At 50.0% G+C, this 24,802-nt stretch overlaps 1 protein-coding gene across 12 annotated transcripts in view; it reads left to right on the forward strand.

Annotated features, from left to right (window-relative positions):
• Positions 1-24,802, forward strand: part of Agap1 (ArfGAP with GTPase domain, ankyrin repeat and PH domain 1) — a 418,516-nt gene that overhangs the window by 196,490 nt on the left and 197,224 nt on the right. For all 12 annotated transcript variants that reach the window (XM_090355098.1, XM_090355104.1, XM_090355100.1 and 9 more), the window contains 3 exons: positions 2,157-2,284; positions 3,390-3,545; positions 9,556-9,648. In XM_090355098.1, the coding sequence (XP_090211224.1) occupies positions 2,157-2,284; positions 3,390-3,545; positions 9,556-9,648 (377 nt within the window). The remainder of the gene's footprint in view (positions 1-2,156; positions 2,285-3,389; positions 3,546-9,555; positions 9,649-24,802) is intronic.

Below are 24,802 nucleotides of genomic sequence, written 5' to 3' on the forward strand. Positions count from 1 at the left end.
GGGAGGACGCTAGCCCACCCTCACAGGCCTCTACCTCTCCTGCACTCATCCCCCTTCCTCCTAACACTTTCTGTCCTCTTTTTATGTGTTATAATTCTAAAGCAATGTCTCCATCTTAGAAAAAACAATATTCGTAAGTCATTTTCTTACCATTTGTCTATACTTGCAAGTAATGGAGAAATAAGAGAAAAATATAGTCAAGTAAAAATAACTTGCTTCTTGTTACCAACTGTCATGGCTTCGGTTTTGTAATTAACCTGGTAGATGAAGTTGTGATGGACAGAAGAACTTCCTTGTGAGGGTTGTTTCCTCTGGTTCCTACTCCTTCGGGCTGCCATGGGGGGAGGATAGCACATGGACTGGCAGTTGCTGGTTTGTAAAGTGAGGGTTTTAATAACATCTGCTTGTCTTCGAAAGCCTTTCAGATCTCTGGTTTGCTTGGGAAACATTTACAGAATGCGTCCTCGTGGCTGTCAGAGCCCATGTGCCTGCCACCGGTGTCTATGTCTGTCCCCAGGCACAGCGATTAAAGTCAGTGAGCTTGTCAGCTGGATGGCGACTCTGAGCTGGAGTAAAATCAAAACACAGTACCATTGGTCCTCAAAGCTCCTTTTTGCTCTTTTGCAGAAAAGAAATTAGAAGTCACTCAGGTTAATTTACTTTTAGGTCTGTGGAGTTTCAGTACACCTCTCTGGCTCATACTTTGTTGGAATCTGACCTTAGATTTTAACTTTGGCTTCATGTAATGATTTTCAAAATATTCTAATATTCGTCTTCAAAGACCCCTGATCAATACGCCAATGGTTTTGTAATGACAGAGTGCTGCGATATTCCTCTGTAATTTAAACCTGATTAGCTGATGAAGGTTATGATCAATACACCACGGGAAGATAAATTAATTGATACCATCCTTCCAGGATGATGAGGAGACTATTGGAGGTGGGATGTAACTAATGAAGCTGCTTCTTCCTCTCTCTGAGCCATTTTTTACCTCGTGCATTTTCACTTAATCATATTTATACTATCATTCATTTACATGGAAACCATAAGCTGTGGACAAACCAGGTCCTTAATACACTTGTGTTCATTTAGAAAAGAAATGGTCTGTGGACATCCCGTGGGCTCCTCGCACATCATGCCCGGAGGCCTGGGAGATGGCCCCTCTCACCGGCACCTGGAGAGAGAGCGGCAGCCTGGACAGAGCTGGTGATTGAGTAGCATGGAACTTAATTTTGAACTTAATTACAGCTACTCCCCTAAGACACATTTGTTCAAATAAAAACCATAGTTATTTTCCTGTGGTGACACCTATTGGTGTAGGAAGAGTTTTCTAATCGTTGACTTCCTTTCCAATTAAATCTAATATGCTTTATCCACGAGCCTGTTTGCCAAGAGAAGTTATGGCTGGCTGAATGTAGATTCTTTTTTTTTCATATATTTTTTATTGTAATTAATAGAAGGGTTACATGAATGTAGATTCTTATTAAGATAAACTGTCAAATGTATGTAGTAATATGTTTAAAATTTTAAAAAGATCTTTTACGTCATTACTTGGTCTTGTTTATAATTCTATTCCATTGTCTACAGAGTTACGGGTAATTCTTAAGACATTGAGAAAAACATTTTTTTTTTGGCTTTCAAAGGGCTTACTGTAGTTAAATTTGCCAGTTTTGTCTGGAGCAAGTGTTGCCCCACGTAACTGGAAAGTGGTACTTCCACAGCATGGTGGGTCACTCTGAAGTGGCCTGTGCAGTTAGAGCTGCCTTGGCCATCCAGGACGCGGGCTAGCCTTCTGCAGCCTGCTGTGCAAGCGTGGGTCCCATTCCTAGGGTCTCCTAGCAGTCCCAGCACGCTGCTGGAGCCAGAGACACATCTGTGTGTGCCAGGCACACGCAGGGAAAAAAGCAAGATACAGCTAAAGGGCAGCTCTCATCGGAGGAAGATTCCAGAAAGCTGCCACATGGCCCTTCCGTCCTTGTTCCCTTGCCAGAGCTTGCTGGCTGGGCACGCGTAACTGGGGCAGCGAGGGGGAACACTGGGAAATATCACCTATTCTGGAAGCCAGTGGCCTCGCTATGGAAGGAGGGCGTGGGGATCTCTGAGCCACAGTGCCTGGAAGCCACCCTCACAGTCACCTCTTTCCTCTCCATCCACAGTTGCCCAGAAGATTGTTGCCACGAGGAAGAAGCAGCAGCTGTCCATCGGCCCCTGCAAGTCCTTACCCAACTCTCCGAGCCACTCCTCCGTCTGTTCCGCACAGGTGTCTGCTGTGCACATAAGCCAGGTGCGTGAAGTTCCCAGGGGACGCCCCAAACACCCGGGAGTCGAGGGTCTCGGGGTGCTGGCAGTGCTAAGGTTGATTTGTTTTCTCCACTTTATAAATAACAGCATGTTTGTAATTGACTTAGCTCCTCCTTTCGAAACTGCTGTGGCCAAGTGGTTTTTATGGGAGACATTCTTTAATGCTTTGCGCCTTCGTGCTGCCTGCGTTATGAGCCATGCTGGTACCGGGCGGCAGGCAGGGCTGGTGTCCAGGTGTGCTCCACTGGCTCCACTGTTGATTTAAATCACTCAGCTCCACGCCTGATCCTGGTTTGCTTGTGGGTTGAACAGTTGCAAGTAAATCTTAACGGCTAATCCAGCTCTATGCTTACATTTGGTAGCAGTAGTCCGTTACAATTACCATGTCCCTCAGGCCCTACGGAAGCTGCTATCTTTCCATGCAACATTTCGCTAAATTATTTACTTGGAAGCAAATGAAATAATTGTCACTTTGAAGAACCCAACTTGAAGCCTATTAAGGAAGCTGATGGCTTTGTTTCTCCCGTACTTATTTTGTGATTAACATTTCTTGTGCAAGGATTCTCTTGGCACTTTTTCTTTTTAAAGGACACTGTGAGTAGGTTTGGTAGCATGCCCTCAGTTGACCTACTGCTTTTACTGCTGAGGCTCAGAAGGGCAAAGCCACGCACCCCAGTGTCTTCCACTCTGATTCCCAGACATCATCTTGGAATATCAGTTGTCTTTCTCCTTGGTGAACCATCCCCTCTCTTGTGTAGAGCAGTTAAAGAACCAGAGACTCTGTTCAGGTTAGCAAGACTCACTGTTTTAGAGGGGCCAGTTTTAACTATCAAGAAGTTTCAAGTTCAACAATAAAGAGTCTATTTTCCTACATTATTTTTTTTTTTTTCTCAGACAAAGCCAGTCTGGGCAGTGGAGTGTTCCAGGCTTGGACCATATTGGCTTGGCCAAGTCAGTGACATGTACCCTGTCTCACATGTACCTCTTCAGTGTGACTTGCCAGTTTCCTGGCTGCAACCCCACTTGGGTTGTGACCTTAGGTTTCTAGAGCGTACTGTGGATAAAACCTTGTTTTTTAATTATTCCAGACAAGTAACGGAGGAGGAAGTTTAAGCGACTATTCCTCTTCCGTCCCGTCCACTCCAAGCACCAGCCAGAAAGAACTGCGTCTTGATGCTCCGCCCACTGCCAGCACCCCAACACCGGTCCGGAAGCAGTCCAAGCGCCGCTCCAACCTGTTCACCGTGAGTGCTGGCCCCAGGATGGCCTGGAGGACACCAGGGGCATGGGGGTACTGAGGTGGCTGCCACTGGGTTCAGTGGTGGTTGTAGAATGCACACGACATTGATTCCTCTAGGAGCCTGCAGAGGTGTCCTGAGCCCAAGTTGAGGAGTGAGGGATCTGTAGAAGGGCTTTCGTGCTCCGGAGACTTGGTGCAATAGGCAGGGAGGAGTTGCCCGGTACCACAGCTCTGCCCAGTGCTGCTGCAGGACTCTGTCGTGGACAGGTCAGGCACACCGTCTGCAGGCCCCTGAGAGTGAGCCTCTGGCCTTTGGGTAGCGGTGTGAATCACACAGCCCTGTGCTGGGGCCTGAGGAGTTGACTCAGGTGGGGGTAGGCACTGGGGCTGGGGCTTCCAGCACAAGCCCCTGGGCTCCTCATGAACTAACTGGCTCAGACTCTCCCCTTGGCATTTTACCCAAGGACTATCTTAAAATTTGAGATCTCTCAGAATCTGCAGTAGGTTCCCGGCAGCATTTTTTATTTTTTGAAAGATCCCTGAGGGACTGAGATGCAGAGAGTCCCCAAACCATAGAAGATGTGGGAAGATGTGGCTTATTTGCTACCCATCTCTTCCTGTATGCCTAGCAGACATCACCCATCAATGCCGGACAGCTTTGCAGTTGAGCCCAGGATGTAAGCAGAGCCGCTGTCCTGTGGCTTGGGAGGAAGCTTCCCCGTCCTGGACTCACCAGCTCTGAGTATCACGTGCTTCTTAACCAGAGGGGTTTGGGTCCCCAGGGACATGTGGCTCCGTTTGGGGTGGCCACGTGGGGGAAGGGAGAAGAGAGGCACATAGTGCAGTGGCAGGCCAGCCCTCACCACAGAGCCGTGTTTGTCCGGGTGATTTAGGCCATTTGACCTCATTCCTTTTGGCTGGTTCCTGCTGACATGGACGCAGTGAAGCCTAAAGTTTCCTGTCTTGAGCGAAGGGAGGACTCCAGAGCTGAGGATGGCTAAGGAGCCATCCTTCTTGAATGGGAGGAGGGAGGCCACGTGATGCAGTGGCCTGTCTGTCCATGCCATGCTTCCCGCAGTCTCCATGGCATGATCATTACCACCACAGTGGTCCAGCCCCCCCTCCTGCCCCCACTCCTGCCACACACACCCCCACTTTCCTTTCTCTTAGAGTAACAGCATTGACCTCCAGCCTGTGTCACACACCTGAAACCCTGTCTGCTACCCAGGTGTGGGTCTGTCTGCTGAGAAAGAGCCACCTCGGACCTGCTGCACACTCACTGTGACACAGTAGTCCTTGGCTGCTCTGGGCTCGGGGTGGTGACAGGCCAGCCCAGGGCCACGGGTCGGAGTGAAGGACAGAAGAACTTGTGCATGTGTCCCTACCACCCTGTCAGGAAGCCACATCTGCTTGGCACTGACTTTGGTGTCTGTTCTACCAAAGAAAGAAAAAGACAGGAAGTCCTTTTGAAGCAGAGCTAGTATGAAGAAGACATCGGCACGTCACTGTCCCCCACCCTTCAAAATGGCAGTTATAGAGTCCAGGTTTCCTACAGAGAAGAGCTTGTTAAGCTGGGAAGAATCAAGTCAATAGCTCTCAGTTAATATTCTCTTATCATCTGCTCTGTAGAGAGCCCTGGTTATCTCAGTGTCTAACAGAATGCTTGATACCAGAGTAAACCACGTTCCAAGAGAAAGGGCATTCGGCTCACTTACGTGCAGCGAGCACTGAGGCAGAAGCCGCCTTATGACTGATGCATACAGAGCAGAGTCAGGAACGGGGGTGGGGGGTCGCCACGAGCGGCGGGGAGATGCCTTGCCACGTCCCTCCCGTGACCCGCATTATTGTTGCCTGCTCTCATCTTCTGTCTCCAGAGACAGTTTGAGAATAAACCATGTCAGAATTGAATCCAGCTGCGAAGCTGTCGCTAATGGGAACAGAAATCTGGGTTCCTAAAAGAACTGAAGAAGTTAACCCAGCCATCGTTGCCTGGCTAGGCCTCACAGTGCTCCCCCACCCCCATCCCTGCTCCCCCACTTCCCGTCATGGCACTGATACAGGAGGCCAGAGTTCCTCTGAGGTGAAGGGCCTGAACACGTTGAGTCCACTAGATGTCAGCGTCACCCAGGGAACAGGAAGAAGGCAAATTAATTTTTGAAATGAAGCAATTAGGAAATGAAGTCCTTATTGCTACCGGTTTGTTCCTTTCCTTAAATAATGTAAAATTGTGTCAACTTCTCGTCCTGGCAGTTATTGGCCTAAATCGTCCATGTGTGTGTTTCTCTAGAAAGGTCTAGCGGGACGTCAGTGCCCCACACGAGCCCTCCTCGTGATGAGGGGATGGTCCTGTGAGAAGCACATTGCAGCTCGCACGTCACCGTCCCTTCCACTCAGCATAGACGGTTAACTCCTGGCCACACCCATTGATTCCTATTGTTTTGGCTTGCATGTGTACATTTTTTTTAGCTAATAAGTCATAGACTATATGAAATCATATGCTTCAAATACACCTTTTACTATTTAAGTTCACTCTTAAAAATAGCAAACTTACGTTTCTGTGTGGTCAACTCTGGTGGGACGTGGACTAGCAACTTATGTGCTGTTTTTGCAATAGGAATTATACTTTACTAATTTAAATTGTATCTTATTCGTATCTTTCAAAAGTCATCGCTTTAAGAAAAAACGTCCAGAGACCACCCATTTAATCACTGATTATGTAATATAGGTTCTCAGATCAATTGATTTAGTTTTTTAGATCGAATTTGAATGTGGCCGAAATGTTTTATTAGACAATGTTTTCAGATAACACAAGAATTAAAAACTACATGCATATTCCGGGGCAAAGCATTTAATACGAGTGTTTAGCTGCTGCCCCTTTAGAAACAGACATATCTTCAGTGCACCTCCAACCCTTTCATGTGCACCTCTCTGTCCATTCTGCATTCCTTCCTTCCTCCTCCCCCCACCCCCCCAGTCCTGGGACTTGAACTCTGGGCTTGGGTTCACTCCCTAAGCCTCTCTGTGCTCCAGGCTAGCACTCTACCACTTGAGTCACAGTGCCACTTCCAGCTCTTTTTGAGTAGTTTATTGGAGATAAAAGTCACAGGCTTACCTGCCTGGCTGGCTTTGAGCCATGATTCCCCAGCTCTCAGCTTTCCAAGTAGCTGGGATGACAGGCGTGAGCCACCATGCTGGCTTCTGCTGTATCTTGTCCCAGGGAGCCATACTCCCCCAAACTCGCTGCTTACTGTCCAGGTTCACGTTGTAAACCAGCCAGGATCCTTACATTATACGTGGCATCGCTTCACATCTTTTCAGGCATGTTAACAATGGTGTCATTTACGTGGTGTTTATGAAAAGCCTTCCGTGAAACCATTCCTTTAACTAGAGCCAAGCACACCAGTTCTCAAAGACTGTCCGAGCCCCTCTTACTGCAGAACCTGGAGAGCCCAGTCCATGGCACCCATGGGGTCGTTTGCAGGATGTTTCCTAGTTACCAGCCATAGCATGCACACCATATTGTAGCCCTTGCTGTTCCCGTGGAATAGGGAGAAGCTAATGGTTTTGGGCAAGGCTCCGGCAGCAATGCTCTGTCCCTGTGTGCAGGGAGGCCCGGGGCCTCTCACCCAGGAAGTAGGTGATGGGTTCGAGTGTGTGGGGGTCTGGGCGGTCACTCTCAGGGCCATCCATCACTTGACTTTGCCCAGTACACGCTGTCGTCCTGTCTCTCCTACCTGGACGGTGGGTACCAAAGGCTGCTTGTATCTCGGGATTGCCCAGAGCCGACTCAGCAGGGACGGGTGGGAGGGTTTGTTTATTTACTGAGGTCGTCCTCGAAGAGGGCAGGAAGGGGAGGCAGTTGGTCTGCTCTCTGTGTTGAATGTCCACTGGACTTGTTTTAGTTTAGTTGTTGTGTCTCAGTGACACTGCCCGAGTGTACAGACAACGCATTATGGGCCTGAGGAGGAGCAAATCCCCCGCCTAACAGCTTGTTCCTACTATCTTAGGAATTCCCGTGTCACGGCTCCTTCCACCTTCAGCCCCGGGCTTCTGCCTGGCTAGGCTCTTTGTGGGTCACACATTCAGTTCAGCGCTTCCTGGTCTCCATCCAGCTGTGCGCTGGGATGCCGTGGGCAGCTCCTTTCCTCCTCCCATGGCATCTGACTCCAAGAACAGAGTTGTGCAGGACAGATGTGCTGCCTTGAGGAGGATGTTCATTTTTTTTGATGTTTGTTTTGTTAATTATTCTGGTTAATAGGGAATAATGAAGATGGATTTCTGAATGTAGAAATTTAGAATTGTTTAAAATTCCCAAAGTACTGTTAATGTTCTTTATTGATTTAAAAAATAATTTTTATGTTATCACTGTCAGCTTTGAGATTTATTCTATAATTACAAATCTCATGTCATGGACTAAGATGTGCAACACCTAAAGCTGTTAGTGTACATCATTTAAGAATTAGAAAAGGAAGCATTCGAACCATAACTAAAATTCACAATGAGGAGTTGATGAATGTGTTTCCCTCGTAGCCTGCGGGGTAGGCTGTATGCTTTACAGTCCTTGGCAAGTTTCTGTAGGTGGCGTGCCCCATCTCCGGTCATGTCCTCCTGCATGTCCACCGTCCCCAGGGAAAAGGTGCTCAGCGCCTATGCACAGCAGGCATTGGGTTGGGTCTGTGTGAGCTTTCTCCAATCACCTGTGAAGTGTTCTTGCATCAGCACCACTGCTCGGGGCATCCATAGCCTCGGAGGACAAAAGCTGAGCTGGCATCACAGCCATCTTTGTGCCTGTCCTCTGCCGGTCCTGGAAGTCACCTGTGCTGGACCCCTGAGCCCGTGCCACCAGCCCAGTGTGTTCCTGTGTCCTGTGACACTGCCCCCTTCCGTGCTGTTTTTAAGACTCAGCCGCTGCTGCACCCCACGCGTCTGAAACGGAATCCTTAGCTCAGTGCCGCCCTGGACACTGTCCAGTCATATGTCATCACAGATTTGAAAAGCACATGAAAATGTTTCTCCATTTTCAATATTGCGTGAGTAATGTTCCCATTGAAAAGTAATGGAGTGGAGTTGTCACTTGTCAGCATCGTTATTAAGGAGGACGACTCTCAGATCTTCCTCTCATAATAAAATAAATCTGTCAGAAAATCATTGTGCTCACGGTTTCCCGGGCCATCCAGAGATGGGGACTTGGGCTGTGGCTTTCCTGCAGCCTTCCTCAAAACAGGGTGCACCCGGACTGGTGGGCTGGTGGTCAGACAGACACTGCCACCCAGCCAGACCCGACAGTGGGGTAGTCACGGCACGTCTGTGGTCTGTCCAAGAAGATTGGCTTGGAAATTTGGCCATACAGCAGATCTGCTCATGATCCCCAAATGCTGACATTTTTCTCAAAAAGAGATTTTCAGTATCCCCCCTTTTGTTGTTGCTGTTGTTTTCCAGCGTGGCACAGTAGTTTAACTTCAAAATCACTGTTTTTCTAACTATCCAGAAGCAATAGAAAGAAACATTACCTGTACCTTGATACTAATCAAGAGTATACCATTAAACTGCACAGCTGACTAGTTCACAGAAGTTTTTTAAATCATTCAGACATTACTTATATATACATTTCTGTCATCACTTTTCCAAATAAGCAGCAAGGGATCCCTTCTCCTAGGCTGCTTGAGAATGTGTTTTCTTGTGGGGCGTTCCTTCTGTAGATGGTCCATTGGTTTCTAGTAATTGAATTTTGAACTCTTTAAAAAAGAATTAAAAGATAATTTCGCAGTGGGAAAGTCAGGGGGAAACTTTCGAAAATTCTCTTTAGGATGATGAGTCAGTACAGAGAAACTTCTGGCAGCTCTGCTCCTCAGTATGCGTGTGCCTGCGTGTGCCTGCGTGTGCACACGTGTGCCAGACCTGCTGGCCAGATCCTCGCTGGCAGGACATATGCAGAAGGGGCTGGGAGAAGCCCCTACGTGAACCCAGGCCCTTTCCCAAATGCTAACTTTGCTTTGCTTTGCTTTGCTTTGCAGTCTCGGAAAGGGAGCGACCCAGACAAAGAGAAGAAAGGCCTGGAGAGCCGTGCGGACAGCATCGGGAGCGGCCGAGCCATCCCAATTAAACAGGTACACGGCGTCCCCCTCCCTGCCCGGCGCTGGAGACACACCTCAGGTCAGCCCGAGATGAGGCTGGCTCGGGCTCCAGGGTTTGTTTGATGTGTTCTGTTGATGAATGTAGAAGTCACTCACTTGACATCAATTAGAAGGGGTTCCTATGAGTATTAAAATAGGATCATTAGAATAAGAAGAGGGAAATGTGACAACAGATCTAATGAAGTGCAGTCTGCCCGCCTGCATATGGAGTGTTTTTCCAGGCTGCACTGGCTTCAAAGGCTGTCTTTGTAGCGGGGCTTTGATTGGGCCGCTGGCCGCCAGGCGACAGGGGTAAATCAGATCGTGCTACAAGAGCCCCTTGTGATCACAGGAATGGCCCGACGTGGCCCTAATTTGCTCTCGCAGACGGACATCTGAACACTGTTTCAGGCTGCTCTGTAACAACGAGGCAATTAGTTGTGATAATCATAGCCGGCGTGTCAGCTGTGCGCTCTTGTTTGTAATCTGCTAATGAAGGAATCGTAACTTTGATTAGGTTCAGTTTCATTTAGACCTTATTATAGAAAGGAACGCTTACAGCCGTAATGCGGGGCCTTAATTAAACTTCCTCATTACACAACAGGACTTGAATTCAAGCATTTGTTTTGGCCTAGGTTGCTAGCCTGAAATAGGTTTTCATTAGCCCAGAAACTGAGAACTAAATTACTTCAGCATCTTCAAGTAAGAAACACTAGAATTCGTGGGTGACGTATTTTGATACTGGGTCTCGGGGTAGAATAATAATAGTGGTTCAGCCCCGCACCAAAGCTTCTGGAAATACCATCTTTTACTTTGTTAAAGAAAGCCGGCTGATGTGGTGCGTTCTGCCTGAGCGGGGAAAGTCCCGTGGGCCAGAGGCAGCGTCGTCTCCACGGATGGTGCTAGCGGCCCGTCCGTTCCCCTGGTTGATCTCCATTTTCACTCCATGTCCGCTGCTGCCTTGCAGCTTTGCTCAGCGTCTAGGAGCACGTGTGGGCCCTGGCTCCTTTTAAGAAGGGGCGGAATCAGCCAGATACAGCCAGATCATTCCAGCAATGCAGGCGTCGCTCCTTTGAAACAAATGAGGATTTCGGTGTGAAGGGGTTCGCTGTGCACAGGGCTTGCCAAGATGCCCCGAGCTGCGGCCACCCAGCCTCAGCCGCAGCCCTGAGCAGGTCTGTGAGATTCTGCAGCTCTCAGGCGGTGAGGGAGGCCTGGGTGTGTGCTGTTGATAGCGCCTCCATACTGGACCAGGGCCGCCACACTGGGTAACAGATGCGTGGCCCAGACATAGTGATGCTGAGCCAAGTCCTCTTCCTCCCATGTCTTTAAAAACAAAACAGAAAGCCATCCCCCACCTTGCGCCGGTGGTATTTTCACAATTCTTTAGAACTCCCTGTGATAGCTACGTTAACTGCAACCTAACTGTCTATGTTAGATGCTTCTAATGTGTAATTTTTATGCTACAGAATGTTCTGTCCAAGTCATTGAACTATATTTCACCTAAATAACTAGTGCTATGGGACATTGGCTTTGAGGTGGACTTAGAGATCGTCATGGAGATGGGTCCCCATCATTCCTGTACACTGCGAGCTTGGGCGGGAGCGCTGTCTGCCCTACGAGAGCCATGTGCAAATTGGGCAGGCTCCAGTTTCAGTTGGAGTCTTTGCTTAACTTGTACCCTGCTCGTCTGTGGATGGGGCCAGCTTCACGGGCTAGGCTCTGAATATGTGCACAAATTGAAATTGACTGTCAAGCGTAAAATGAGTGCTGTCTAATCCGTGGAAGCTTTCCCCTTGCACATGCTGGAAATAATCTTGTTGAAACCTAAATCGTGCTTTGGTTTCTCTGCGACTCCTGAAAACAGGAAACCTCTTGTGCTCCATAAGCAACTGCAGTGTGGTGCCGCTCCCGGTCCCCTGAGCTGCTCGCTGCAGACCCCGGACTCCTCGCCCACAGCCGGGGGCCGGGAGGGTGTCTCGGGGCAAGAGGCGCTCCGATGTGGCATTCCCACAGAGAACACTTCTACTCTAGCAAGCCTGGAGTCTTCCGTTCATGATGCTCTGCTCCCCTGGCCAGAGCCTTTCTGTGCACTGGGGAGGTGTGGGCTGAGTCCCGGGGAGCCGGAGTGTCTGAAGGAATGTGGTGGAGTCTCCCCCCGTTTCTCTTCCATGATGACTTCTACGTGGAAGTGAATCGAGAGCACTGCCACCGTGCTGGCATGGTCTGGGGCCCATCCGTGTTGTGTTGAGAAGATGAATGACTGGATAGTGTTTTGTGTCTATAGGCTGCCCACACGGCGCCCTATTTGACCCCAGGCACTGCACATCCGGGACAGTGGTAGCCTCTTTATCCCGAGATGGTGAGTGTTTGAGACTCGGCAGAGAGGAAAGTCGTGAGGTCCTGGCTTGGGCCAGGCTGTTCTGCCCAGCTCTGTGTTCTTCTCACCTTCCATGACCAAAGCCTGGGCAAAGCCTCATACGCAGATGTGTGCTTTACGTATGTGAACTTGACCTCAAGCGGAGGCGTTTTGTGCCTCTGTGATGGGGGCTCCGAACGCCGTGGCGGTAGCAGCTGTCCCTCCTGGGCTGGCCCAGCTCGCACCCCTGCTCTCAGTGGAGGACGCCTTCCTCCCCGGTCCCTGCCCCTTGGCAGCAGCGGAGAATTTGTTTTAACTCATGACCTGTGGTCACGCTGTGGTCTGCATAGTTGGAGCCCTGAACACTGGTCAAGGGGATCGGCCTTCGTGCAGTTGGGAATGGCCACGGCCTTTGGGCTGGCCCTTGTCAGTCCTGTTGTGATTTGGGGTCTGTGGCAACCTTCACTCCTGCCCACCAAATGCCTGGCTCGGGAGGGTCACACAGGCTCTGGTGGGTTTTTGGGCCTTTTCAGCTTGTTTGTTGTGAGAAGCTAGACTTTTCCCTGGTACTGGAGCTCGCCCAGTCCGTGACTTCCCTTCTTTCTCTCCTTTCCTCCCAATTAAAGATGTCTCATCAGCCAGGGGACTTGTGTTCTGGGACAGAGCGTCATTTCTCCTAAATATAGGCCCACCCCGCCTTTGTTGTCCTTTCAGAGTCCTGGAGGAGGCTGCTTGAGATTTCTTCTTCCTTTCTTACTAATAAGATAAAGTCTATTGGAATAAAAATTAAAAAGCAAAGCAAGAAAAAGCAAAGCCAGAGGCCCGGCTCAGCGGCGAGTGGGCTTGTCACGTATTAATTTTTCATTGCTGTGGAGAGTTGTACATACATAATCACTTGATTGCAGTGGGAGTTAGGGAGCTCCTGTGGTGTCATTTGCATAAATCTTGTTAAGTCAATGGCAGTTAATGAAGTACAAATGAGCCCGGAGAAGGTGACATGCAAATCGTGGGTGGCAGATGGGAGGTCTGTTTGGGGGCCAGCAGCTGTGTGCTCTCCTTTCTTTCTTTCTCTTTAGCATTTTTTAATCTCTATATTTGAGTACAGATACACAGTCATATGCCTCGGCCTGCTCCCCCTCAGCAGATTCCTGGCCGGCGTCTGGCTGTGTCCTTGTGCCCTGCCTGGCACTCTCGCTGTGGGACGTGGACCTGCACTGGCCTCCCCTCACTGACAGGAGGGGACTGGAGAGGAAAACCCAAAAATAAATGTTGATCAGTTTCTCTTTTTGCTTCCACGGTTACAAGTGTATTTCAGTTCCTGGAAGAAACAAACAAAACCTCCTTATGAAGTCTTTTGAGAGTGCATGCTGTCCCGGAGGTTTCAAAGAGAATAAAAAGAAATACTGCCTTTGCTTTATGCAGCTTCCATTTGGGATCTCTTCTGTCTAGCTGTGCTCAGGGTGAGTCAAGGGATTGACATGCCTGCGTTAGTTGGCGATGGGAAATGCAGAAAGACCAAGGGCCTCGCCATGGAGATGGGGCTGTGTAAAGACGCCGCCTAACCAGAGGCTGGCCTCCACCTTGGCTGGGGAGGCTCTGCCCGTGGGAGACGCGAAGGATTTGGGACTTAGGAGCACTTGGAAGTAAGCCCTGAAGGGATTCGTAGGTGCAGCCAATTTGGGAGGTTTTGTGCCTGCTCATCGGTGAGCGCTGACCTGTCGAAAGGATCAAGTTGACGATGAAAATCCATCCAGAAAGACATGGACGTGGGAGGGGCTGTGCCCCTCCACCACAGCCCTGCGTGCATGGTTCTTGTCCTGCCTGTACTGAAGGCTCCCGAACCTGGGGCCTGTAGGGTCTTGCCAGGAGCAGACCTGCTTTCAGGACACTCGGGGACATATCAAAGGAAGTTGGTGTGTTCATAATTTTTGTTTAAGTCTTAATTTTGACCTTGACTACAGATGGCATGGCCAACTTCAGAGTAGAGTCTGTTCAGTACAAGCCAGGCTGGCGGTGGCTGCAGACCTGGTGTGGTAGGTGCATTCTGCACTGCCACCTGCCGCAGCCAGCCTTGAGCTGCACAGCCTTGCCTCTGTTGGCTAGAGAGCAGGGATTGTAGCCGGCCTCTGGGTTAACCCATAGCCTGGCTGGCGCAGCCCTGACACTTCTGGAACCTGGCCTCAGTGCACGAGGTGCGTGGTGCTGTACGCGTGGAGTCAGGACCACCTGCTAATTGTACCAGAAGGCTGATGGCCCACTGACCCTGCTCAGCTACCACGTACCATGGCACGTCAACAGGGCATCGAACGAATGCTGAACTAGCATTTCATGGAGATGAGAACAGGAACAGGCCATGCTGCTGCTTTCCTCAGACACATGGAGAGAGTGACTTCCAAGGTGCCTCGTTGGCTTATGTTGGCACCTTCTGGCCGTCCTCTCCTTTTCCTCCACTGTGTCCACAGTGCCTCCGCCCAGGGGAACAGAAGGTCAGCCAAGAATGCAGTGGATGCTCCTGTGGCAAGTCAGCTAGCTCTCTTAGGCACGGGGAGGCCTGTGGATCTGTAGAAGCAGGTAATGTGGCACCCCCGATGCTTCCCTCATTTGGCCTCTCTGGAGTGTTGCTTTTGGCATGGCTCACAGCAGCCTTTTCTCTAAGGACCTCCATCCTGTTGAGTTAGGATGACCTTGTTAACCTTGGAGGGCAGGGGCAGGGGCAGTGGGCACGAGGGCTCCTGCACCTGGCCTTTGGGGGCCACAGCTCAGCACTGAACGCACAGCTGTTAATGGAGCTGAGATGGGAGTGCAGACCTGAGACACTTAGAGGACCATACATAATGCCCGTCTGTCTTGCCAGGATTACAAGAAAAGCTACTGCATGCCTACCTAACGTGTAGGAGAATCCAGAGTATAATAGAAAGCTCATCTACTTCATAAGAAACACGCGAGGTTCAGACTGGAGACGTGAAGGTTTCTGCCTTCTGCAGCTGGTGGGCTGGTCAAGCTGGGTAATGCTGCTTCCGTTCTCTGAAGATGACACTTGTCAGTGATGCAGCCTGCCTTTTGTACGTGCGTTGACTCTGTGACATCTCTCAGAACATGTCCTTGCTAGTAAACAGTCCCTGCCAGGCTTCCCCTTTGAAATGAGGTGCACCTGTCTTACGGGATGCAGTGTAGTCCCTCACTTTTCACCAGGCCTTCCTGCTCACCAGAGACCTCCACTGGGCTGGGTTTGGAAAGCCTGGAGCTGGGCATATCCAGGAAAAGGATGATGACTCAGTGTTGCCCTCAGTTCTTTGGTTTATCAATCATAGCTTCCTTTTCACCTTCTCCCCCCCCCCCCAAAAAAAAATCAGCTGTATGACAAGTTCCTGTGATGATGACTATAACGTTGTGTTTATTACTACTACTGCAACTACTACTGCTATTGAGTGGTTATACCAGTATGTTACGATTCCGTAAGTCAGTTGGAGTTCAGGGCTTCTTCGCGGTCACTGTTACTCTTCCTTCATCCTTAATTCCTTTATGCCGGCTGTCGATGATGATGACAAGAGCATAGAGACTCCAGGTCAACCCTGAGGCCCTAGACTCTAGGTTAGACCCCAACACATGCCTAGCTAAAGGTTCTGCATGGAAGCCAGAGGCCTATCAAGATGCCTGAGAAAGTCACATTACTACTGCCACTAGCTGCCATTTCTCTTCTCTTCTCAGTGATATCTGTGACTGTACCAGGAACAGCACAGCAAGGTGTCTCCTGGCTAGCTCAGAACGTGAGCAGAACGATCTGCTTCTGTATCCAGAAAGGGGTGTGGCAAGAGTACACAAAGGCATCCCCTACGCAAATGAAGATGTTTGGCCATGCTCTCCGCCAGTTCTCCGCCCTGTGGTGTGAGTGCACACCCATGCTCCCTCGCACCCCTTACAGTGCTTTCTTCTGGTCATTTGGTCCAGAAGTCCTAGAGAAGGTGACACCTTAGGATGTCTTCCTTTCTGGCTTTTCAGGAAGGGCAAAGATGTTTTAATCAGGTCATAGCAAAAGCACATTTGCTATCTTATAAAGAAAATTTCTAACGGCCAAGTTATAAAACTAAGAACTCCATTGTCTCTTGGTACAGAGGGTGACAACTTTAATCAATATGTAGCAGTTTGGTGAAAGGTGACCAAATAAGCACTAAATAATTTACTAATTTGGAGACTATATTTGTAAGTTTAGAATAATTGATAACTGATCATGTCTGTAGGCCGGTGACTGTGGAAATATATTTTATAAAAACACTGTTTTCTGTCAGTCAGACTGACAGCTACTGTGTTCACGGTCATGGCAGGTCACATGTCCCTGCTCCCTGGGATTCTGGGCTGGGGCCCGTGCTGTTTGGTTCCTGACCTGGGATTCGCCCCTGCCTAACTAGACCACTCCTTCCCCCGGGCCTTGTCGGATCCCTTCTGTTCTGAGAAAGGCGTGCCTTCCTCCTGGCACATCTCATCCTCCTCCTACTCCTTCTCCTCCGCCTGCCTCCATGCTCCCAGGCTGGTGCTTGTGGTAGAAGACAAGGTCAGTACATTTCCCCATCCCCCAAAAATGTCATTTGTTTAAGCATAGACTGTGTTGAAGAAGTTGCCCTGTACATTGTTACACTTTAAAACATAGTGTCATTATTATGTGTTATTTTCTACATTTAATTTGCATGTAAGATTCAGATGCTGTGTTCAGATTGCACAAAAATAATCACTTATTTTAAAAATCTTTGTAGAGTAAAACCTTTTTCACGAACTCAAAATCATTGTAGAAAGCAGCTGCCTTTTAAAACTTACCTATTCTCAGTATTTATGTGGGGAGATGCACATTCTCTTATTCAGAGCTCATCTAAGTGTCTCATGTTCATAAATTCACTTACAGGGACTTTTTCAAGATGTGATCACAGATTTAAATGAGTTCGTTGTTTTATCAATTGCCAGGTTTGTACTGCGTCAGGCTGGTTCCCTAAGGTGAATGCAAGCCTGTAAGGAAAGCAGGTTTAGTCTTTGCATTTTACAGATGAGAAAGCTGAGGCTCACGTTGGTACCTCCTAAAGCCGGAGACATAAAGACTAGCTTCAGATTGAGATCTGTCTGCTTATTCCAGAAGCCTGTGGTCTCCACATTAAATGGCCCCATCGGCCACTGACCTTCCAGTGTGACTTCATGAGTTACAGGATGATTCCGGCACAGGTGACCGAGGTCAGCTGCAGGGACATTTTCTGAGTAGCACCAGTGCGCAGGGCCCCAGGGAAGAGCCACACCTTCGGCAGGGTGCCTTCCCCAGGGCAGAAATCCTCTACGTGTATTTGGCAGCAGTTGTTGTAATTGAAGTAGCTAGAATTCACTGTGGTTTTAATTAGTTGATTACTAGTTCTTTAAAATGTACTGTACTCGCTGTGGATCTTGCAAATTGGTAACTGGTAGCTACCAGTATAATTAAATATTTCAGCACACTCGGCTCCAGTAGCATTGAACTGTGAAGAAATAATGTTGTCTAGCCAATCAAAAAGAGATACTTGTAAACTCATTTACAGCGTCAGTGTGTGTGTTAAGACCATCACGGAGATGCTTATTGCAGGAGAAATTAAAGATACAATTTTGTGCTAAGAGGCAATATAGAAATTAGTTCCTGAATTACTTGTTAATTGATTTGGTAATTCCCTCGGGTCGGCATGCTCTTTTCCCCCCTTTTTGTTGTTGCATTCAGTTAACAGTGACTGTTCCCCGTGCAATGAAAATATTTTTCACACTTAGATTAGATACGCACTTATACCACACTACCTATGTTCATATTTGCAGCACAAAAAAAAATGGCCTTAAGTACAACTGTATTTTTTCCCAGGCACATTTGTTTAATGTGTTCCCATTAAGGAAAACAGTGGATTCATGTGACTGAAAAATTTTGGCAGAAGGAATGTGTGTTTTTATGTTCGCAAGTCCTCTCCCTGACTTCTTTTTTCTAATGGAAACTCCTCTTTATCAACACTAGAGTAGATTTCCCAGGCTTGAATTATGCAAGTTTTTTCTTATTGTTTACAATTCTGCAAGAATAACTTACATACACACACTTTTCCATTTGTGGAAAAGTGTAGATTACGACTAGAAATGCCATCTGAAGAGAATGAAACTGGTGGATCTCTAACACAGACAAAGGCAGTACCCAGCAAACCCTGAGCTGGTCAGAGGTTGCCACTCTGACCTTTCCTGCTTAGAGACAGGGGAAATGACATTGGCATTTATTCCCGTGTTGATGCTGTGTGTGTGGAAGAGACAAACTCCTCATCCTCTTGCGTTTCTGAAGGCCTTGGTGTTCTTCAAGGAAACACTTGATACATGTAGACTAGGTCCCCAAAACAACATGAACGACTTCTTGAAAAAGTACCCTCCCTACCATTACCTACACATAATAAATGTTATGCATTCACTCATTTAAGGTACTTGGCATGCTTTATCCCAGTGTCTACTTTCTTCAAGAGATCATATTTTACCTTCAGTTAGGAAATGCACAAATGTTGACCCTTAGCGATTTCTTCTCAAAACTACCAGGATATGGTTTCTGCCTATTGGTTAATTTGACAGAATTATTCATACATTCATCAAAGAGATACATTTATCTGCAAGTTGTTGGTGGGTACATACAGTAGAGCATAATATTTAATCTGATAGCCATTTCAGTTTTACCTGGGCCCAGGGACAGAAGTGGGCTGCTAAATGAGGCTTGAAGAGAGAGAGACAGACAGACACACGCACGCACACACTGGTCCAGCTTCACAGACTCCCGTGTAAGTAGTAGAAATGTGCTGTTTGCTGGCAGGCTGGCGAGCTTGGTGCCCTCCACCCTCCTCAGGACGGCTGCATCTTCCTTATTCACAGGACTTTAAGGGCTTCTGGTCTCCGCCTCTGCCACTCGCACATGCTGGTGGGCAAGCGTGCTGTCCATCTGACTGAGGATAAAGGAAAGATGAGCTCAAAGCCTCATCATGCATTTAGTTTTATTACTTTTGATTCCATTTCCACTGCTCCACATTCTATATTTTTTAAGGCACATTTTTTCACAGAACTAATTATCCTCCAAATTTTTTCGCAAAGCTCCTATAAGTTGCCTGTACTCAACCCTGTCCTCTGCCAGATGAATAGAAGGCAAAAAACTTAGCCTAATAACCCCCAAGCTGTGGTCATGTAGCCTCCCACCCTTGCTCTGGCCTCCTTGACTGCACCCTCTTGTGGAGTACCTGCACAGTCCTGAGGGCCCAGGGACCGAGGCTGCAGGGCCCAGCCAATGATTTGGCTGAAGGGCATGTGCTTTCAAGATTACAAGGCCATAGCTGAAAACGGTGGTGGTGGGGGGGGGGGGGGTCCTGAACTCTGGGCCTGGGCACTGTCCCTGACCTCTTCAGCTCAAGGCTGACGCCCTATCCCTGGAGCAACAGCCCCACTTCCCATTTTCTAGTGTTTCATTGGAGATAAGAATCTCACATTCTTGCTCTTTTGTGCCCGGGTTGGCTTTGAGCCTCGATCCTCAGATCTCAACCTCCTGAGTAGCTAGGATTACAGGCGTGAGCCATCATGCCCGGCAAGAAAGGAAACATTTTATTTTACAAATAGAATTTGTGCCTTCTGCCCTATAAGCATGTCTTATATTTGACTGTAATTGGTATTACTCGTCTAATTGCTAATTATTTTTCTCAAATATTTGATTGAAGTAAGTTCTCCACCAAGACCCACCTTGGAAACTGTGGTCTGGGGCTTTGACCGAAGCCTTAGGACTAGAGGACACACGAGCTGCCCACAGCTCAGGGTTTGGAGTGGGAGGCGGGGGCCAACAGTATAGTTCTGAGGTGATGGGTATTTCTGCTTGATATTTCTTGTGATATTTCTGCACTTTAATGACTATTTCTACTAATACTTGTAGTAATAATTTTTAATGGTTCACATTGAATAGGTGACATTTTGATACATTAATGAGTCTTATCAATGACTTTTAAAAGTTCTTTAGTATGCTAGGATATTTTTCCTCCCTACCCCCCACCCAGAAGGGACAGGGGAGAGGTGAGGCCATGCCTTCTCTGCTGTGTGCTCTGCACAGTGGAGGTTTGAGCAAAGGCAGTCCGTCTGAGTCATGCCAGAGACATTGGATCACCTGTTGGAGTTTCTTTTGGAATAATTTGGCTTCCAGAGAACATCTAAATGTTTGAGTGGCATAAGCCTCATAGGTCTAAGGGTGTTTGAGGAGTGTTGCATCCCCCAGAGCACCAGGGCGAGCCAGGCAGTGTGGGAGCAGTGGACATAGAGAAGCAGCTCGGGGGGTCCCTCTGCTGGTGGATTGAAGGTCCTAGCAGTGGGGACTGATGGGGGACCCTTTCCCAGCCCAACGGGGGTCCCGAGGAACACACATCCACGCGTGTTCTCATGGGGAAGTGTACATTCTGACAGCCTTACAATGAGCATCCCGCAGAAAGGGGAATGTACACTGTCATCTTGAATTTTGGCTTCCTGGGAAAAAGTGTGTCCTGGTTGTTCTCAGATCTATGGGAAATTGTGCCCATTCCTTGGGGCAAGGAGGGAGAAGGGAGGACGTTTTGAGAGCACCACGCCCTGCGCTGGCCGTGTTTCGTCAGCCCTGGAAGGTGTCCCCTGTCGTTGCTGCCGCTCGCAGTGCATACCTGTGGAGTGAAAGCCTCAGTGCTCACAACCACCCCCGAAGGGGTTCCGGGGAACTGCACACAGCACCTGGGGAGGCGAAGGGAGGAATCGGCGGTGGGGTGACTTTAATGATGACCCTCCACTGTTAGAGAGAGAGGGCAGTGCAGCGTGGAATCCAGGCACGACATCATCCTCGGAGAGGAAGGCTGGGGAGCCGAGCCCCAGCTCCCACTCACCCCGCCCTTGGATAGATTGATGCACTCATGATTAGGTGTGGGTGACATTTCCCACCACAGAAAGGGGGGATCCTAAGCCGCCCGGCTCTTTGGAGGAATTTGCAGTGTGGATGGTGGGCACAGAAGAGCCAGGAGGGAGCTTTCCATGGGGCCAGGTGACATTTCCCAGGAGCGATCCAGGGGAGCAGTGGAAAGCCCTGCCCTGGAGGCCAGGCGTAGCTGGGCAGCTTCGGGAGATGGGGCCATGAGCTAGCAGGCATGGTCGACCTGAACATCAGGAAGAAGACGGGGTCTCAAAGAGGCAGAGATGCCCCAGCTTTGAAGATGGTGGGGTCAGGGCACAGCACTGCACACAGGTGGTTCTCCACTTGCACTTGGTTCATGTCCCCACACGCATACCGCGTGGAGTTCGGTTGGTCACCGATGCGTTCCTCTCCCCTGGCCTGTTGCACATCCTGGCTCAGCCACGCCACACTCCAGTCTCTTCTCCTCAGGCCTGGGAGCTCACCAAGAGCTGCATCTGCCGCCACCCACCCCAGACAGAGGATTAGGCCACACGTCACCAGCCGGGAGAAGGTCACCTTCACACCCCCAAGAAGCTGGAGGCTTTAAAGTATGTCCCTTCCTCGGGTGACTGTACCATGTCCTGGGTACTGCGGCTGGGCTGTGTTGCCCACGGCTATTTCATGCTGAGATGGGGGTGTGGGGTAGCCCAGCGGTTCCGGTGTGGGTCTGGGGAGAGGCGACGGGGCGACGGATCATCAGAGTCAACTTCCACAGTGGCCGCTGTGCTCCGCTTCCCACCATTGGCAGTGGTGTCCCAGCTCTTGATGCTGCCCCTGTAGCCGGGGCCATCCCAGAGGAGGGCAGGGGGCGTCATTTTTCCCTGGCCTTTTCCCAGCGGTGTGCAGTGCTGACTGTTTTCCATCCCCTTACGTGCCATCTGCATGACTTCTTTGGTGAGACTTCTGTTCATACCTTCTGATCAGTTGTTAATCAAGTTTGGTCATTTTCTAACCTGTTTTTTGGTTTTTTGGTTTTTGTTCTTTTTTCCAGTCCTAGGGCTTGAACCAAGGGCCTGAGCACTGTCCTTGGGCTTTCTCAAGGCTAGAGCTCTACCACTTGAGCCACTGCACCGCTTCTGGCTTTTTCTGTGTACGTGGTACCTAGGCGTCAAACTCAGGTCTTTGTGCGTGCTAGGCAAGCACTCTACCACTAGGCCAGGCTGCTGGCCCCTCTTAGTCTATCTTAAAAAATAATCAGCCACATTGGGCACCTGTGGCTCATTCCTCTAATCCACTCAGGAGGCTGAGATCTGGGCATTGAGTCGAAGCCATTCCAGACAGAAAAGTTTGTGAAACTCTTATCTGAAATAAACTACCAAAAAGCTGGAAGTAGAGCTGTCGCGCAGCTGGTTGGTAGAGTACTAGCCTTGAGCACAAAAAAAGCTCAGGGGCAGTACCCAGGCCCTGAGGGCAAGCCCCAGGATTGGTGGGGGAAAAAACCCAAACAGGAAAACAGACCCCACCCTGGCAGAGGTGGCTTATCCAGCTTCCAATCCTTCTTCCTCCCAGCAGCATGCTTCCCCTTCTTGTTTGGCCTCGCCTGTAATGTTTCATTAGCTCTTTTTCGCTTATTTGGTAGAGCCAGTGTCAGCCATTTCTAGACCTTTTGAGTAAATAGCCTTCACCCTGATGAAAGGATTGCCCAGGAGATGAGGAGGGGATGGACTTTCGCAATTTTTCGTTGTGGATGTTCTAAATGTGAGCATGCAGAAGAGCGTGACGCCCCTCCCCAGGGCACCCCTGTAGTCATGGGCTGAGAACACCACGGCTATCTCCACTTGCTGACCAGAGCGGCCACCGGCCAGCCGGGTCCCGCAGAACCTGGCACAGGGGTGGGTGGGCAGCAGGGCGGCCAGCAGGCACGTGCCAAGGTCAGCGCGGTGTTGGAAGAATGTGGTGGCCACCCCAGGACCGTGATCACCCAGCAGTGACCTGGAGGAGACATGGCCCCGAGCCAGTGGGCCAGGAGGGGAGCAGGCCGCCAGAGCTGGGGCAGGGTTCCCCGCAGTATGGTGGCCTCCTCCGGTGTAGCCAGGGTGAGGCAGAACAGGAGCCTAGCGGGCTCCCTGGCATCCCCGCAGGCAGGACCCCGATGGGAGGGAGGACTGGGTGGAGAGCAGGCAGGGCAGGCAGCCCAGGCCCCAAGAGAGCTGCCCCACTCCTCACTGCCATTACCAGTCTGCTATGGGTCTGATGCCTTTCCAGCCTCCCCCCACCCCCACCCCGACTCCCCTCGGTCCCCCGCTCCCATCCCTGGACTCTTCCACCCTGACTCTTTTTTCCAGCTGTCACAGCGGCCTGGCCTCCTCTTGGAGGCCTTGGGGAAAGGGGCCTTGACCCCTCATAGGGCTGCGTCTCACTTGGGAGACAAGGTGACACTGTCCCCTGACTGCGTGCTGAGCCCTTTGCCAGTGGGGCAGCCAGCTGGCTGCGTGAGTGAGGTCGTGTGCACGCCTCACTCACGTGTGTGGAATGGCATTGCCAGCCCTGTGGAATCACTTGCCCACGGTGTGCCCCAGCCTCCTCTTGCATTCAACTCTTTAGAAACTACTGGTCACAGCCACTGTGGCACCTGTGTGGCCTGCTCATGGGAAAGCCCGTAGTCACCTGGACATACCGTCCCCACAGCCACCCTCTCGGTGTGTCCTGCCACGGCGCCAAGCAGGACTGCACGGCCCGGAGTGGAGGAGAAACGGCCCACGGATGGAGAGCGGCACGCTGCCTCCAGGCACATTCTTGGTGCCCCATCTCGATTGTTCAAACTGTGTGTTCTGGAGATGCATGCCGTCCCTCTGGGTACCACTGCAGGCCCGAGACTCCTCCCTCCCTGTCCCCTGTCCCCAGGCATGTGGGCGCCCGGCGATGTGCCCCAGTATGCAGGGCTGGTACCCTTACTGACCAGGCCACGTTGATGAGTGCCAGCGGGGCACAGGTCCACCATTCTCTCCAGCCTAGCCCATCATTAGAACTTTTAACTCACATACCGGTGCCTGCCTTGAGAAAATATTTTATCTGGAGTGTCAACTTTTTTTTGGCACCTTGCACTGGAGTTCACATTCATTTTCACCAATTATTCATTTAGCAGACTATTATGAAGGAGGATAGGAAAATGCCATTTCCATAAAGGTCACCCAAGAAGGAGAAGCCCTGAAATGAGCCAGACAGTGGAGAGAAGGTCGTGTGCAAAGGCCTGGCTTCCTGAGGACGGGGGAGAACCCCCGAGGCTGTGCTGGGGGCGGGGGGAGGGCATTTGATCCATAAATTGGGATGGACAGTAATGACTTTTAGAAACTAGATGGGGAAAGTCTCACCTGTGACCTTGGGGTCTCCTTTTTGCACAGCCATTCCCGGATGGACAATCTGTCCCCCAGTTCCCACACTGAGACCAAAGGGGGCTTCCTGTCTGGATGGCTGGGCTGTCACACAGAGCTGAACCTTGTCCATGATTCCACTGCCTCCCAGCCTGCCCTGAGGCTCAGGCAGCCTCTCCTCAGCTCACAGCCATCCCAGATGCCCTGCTCCCAGAAGCTCTGTGTGTGTCTGTGGCCTCCTCGGCTCTTCCTTCATCCACCTCTTTTCTATCCTGTGAACTTGCTGTTCGTGCAGACACTGCTCTTGGAGCCCTTTCTCTGGAGCCCTCCCAGGCTGATCTCAGCATGGACCACTTGGGCTGCACCCGAGGGTCCCCTTAGCGCCGTGTTTACTCTTTGGTTAAGTTGTGTAAACTTTTCTGAGTGGGGGCCTGCGAGGGGGATCGTATCTGATGACTCCCCAGGAACAGTGGATTCCCAGATCCTAGCCCTCTCCATGTGGAGGCTCGGGCTGGCACG

This window comes from Megascapheus bottae, chromosome 21, assembly GCF_031878675.1.
Source record: "Megascapheus bottae isolate mThoBot1 chromosome 21, mThoBot2.hap1, whole genome shotgun sequence".
Lineage (NCBI taxonomy): Eukaryota > Metazoa > Chordata > Mammalia > Rodentia > Geomyidae > Megascapheus > Megascapheus bottae.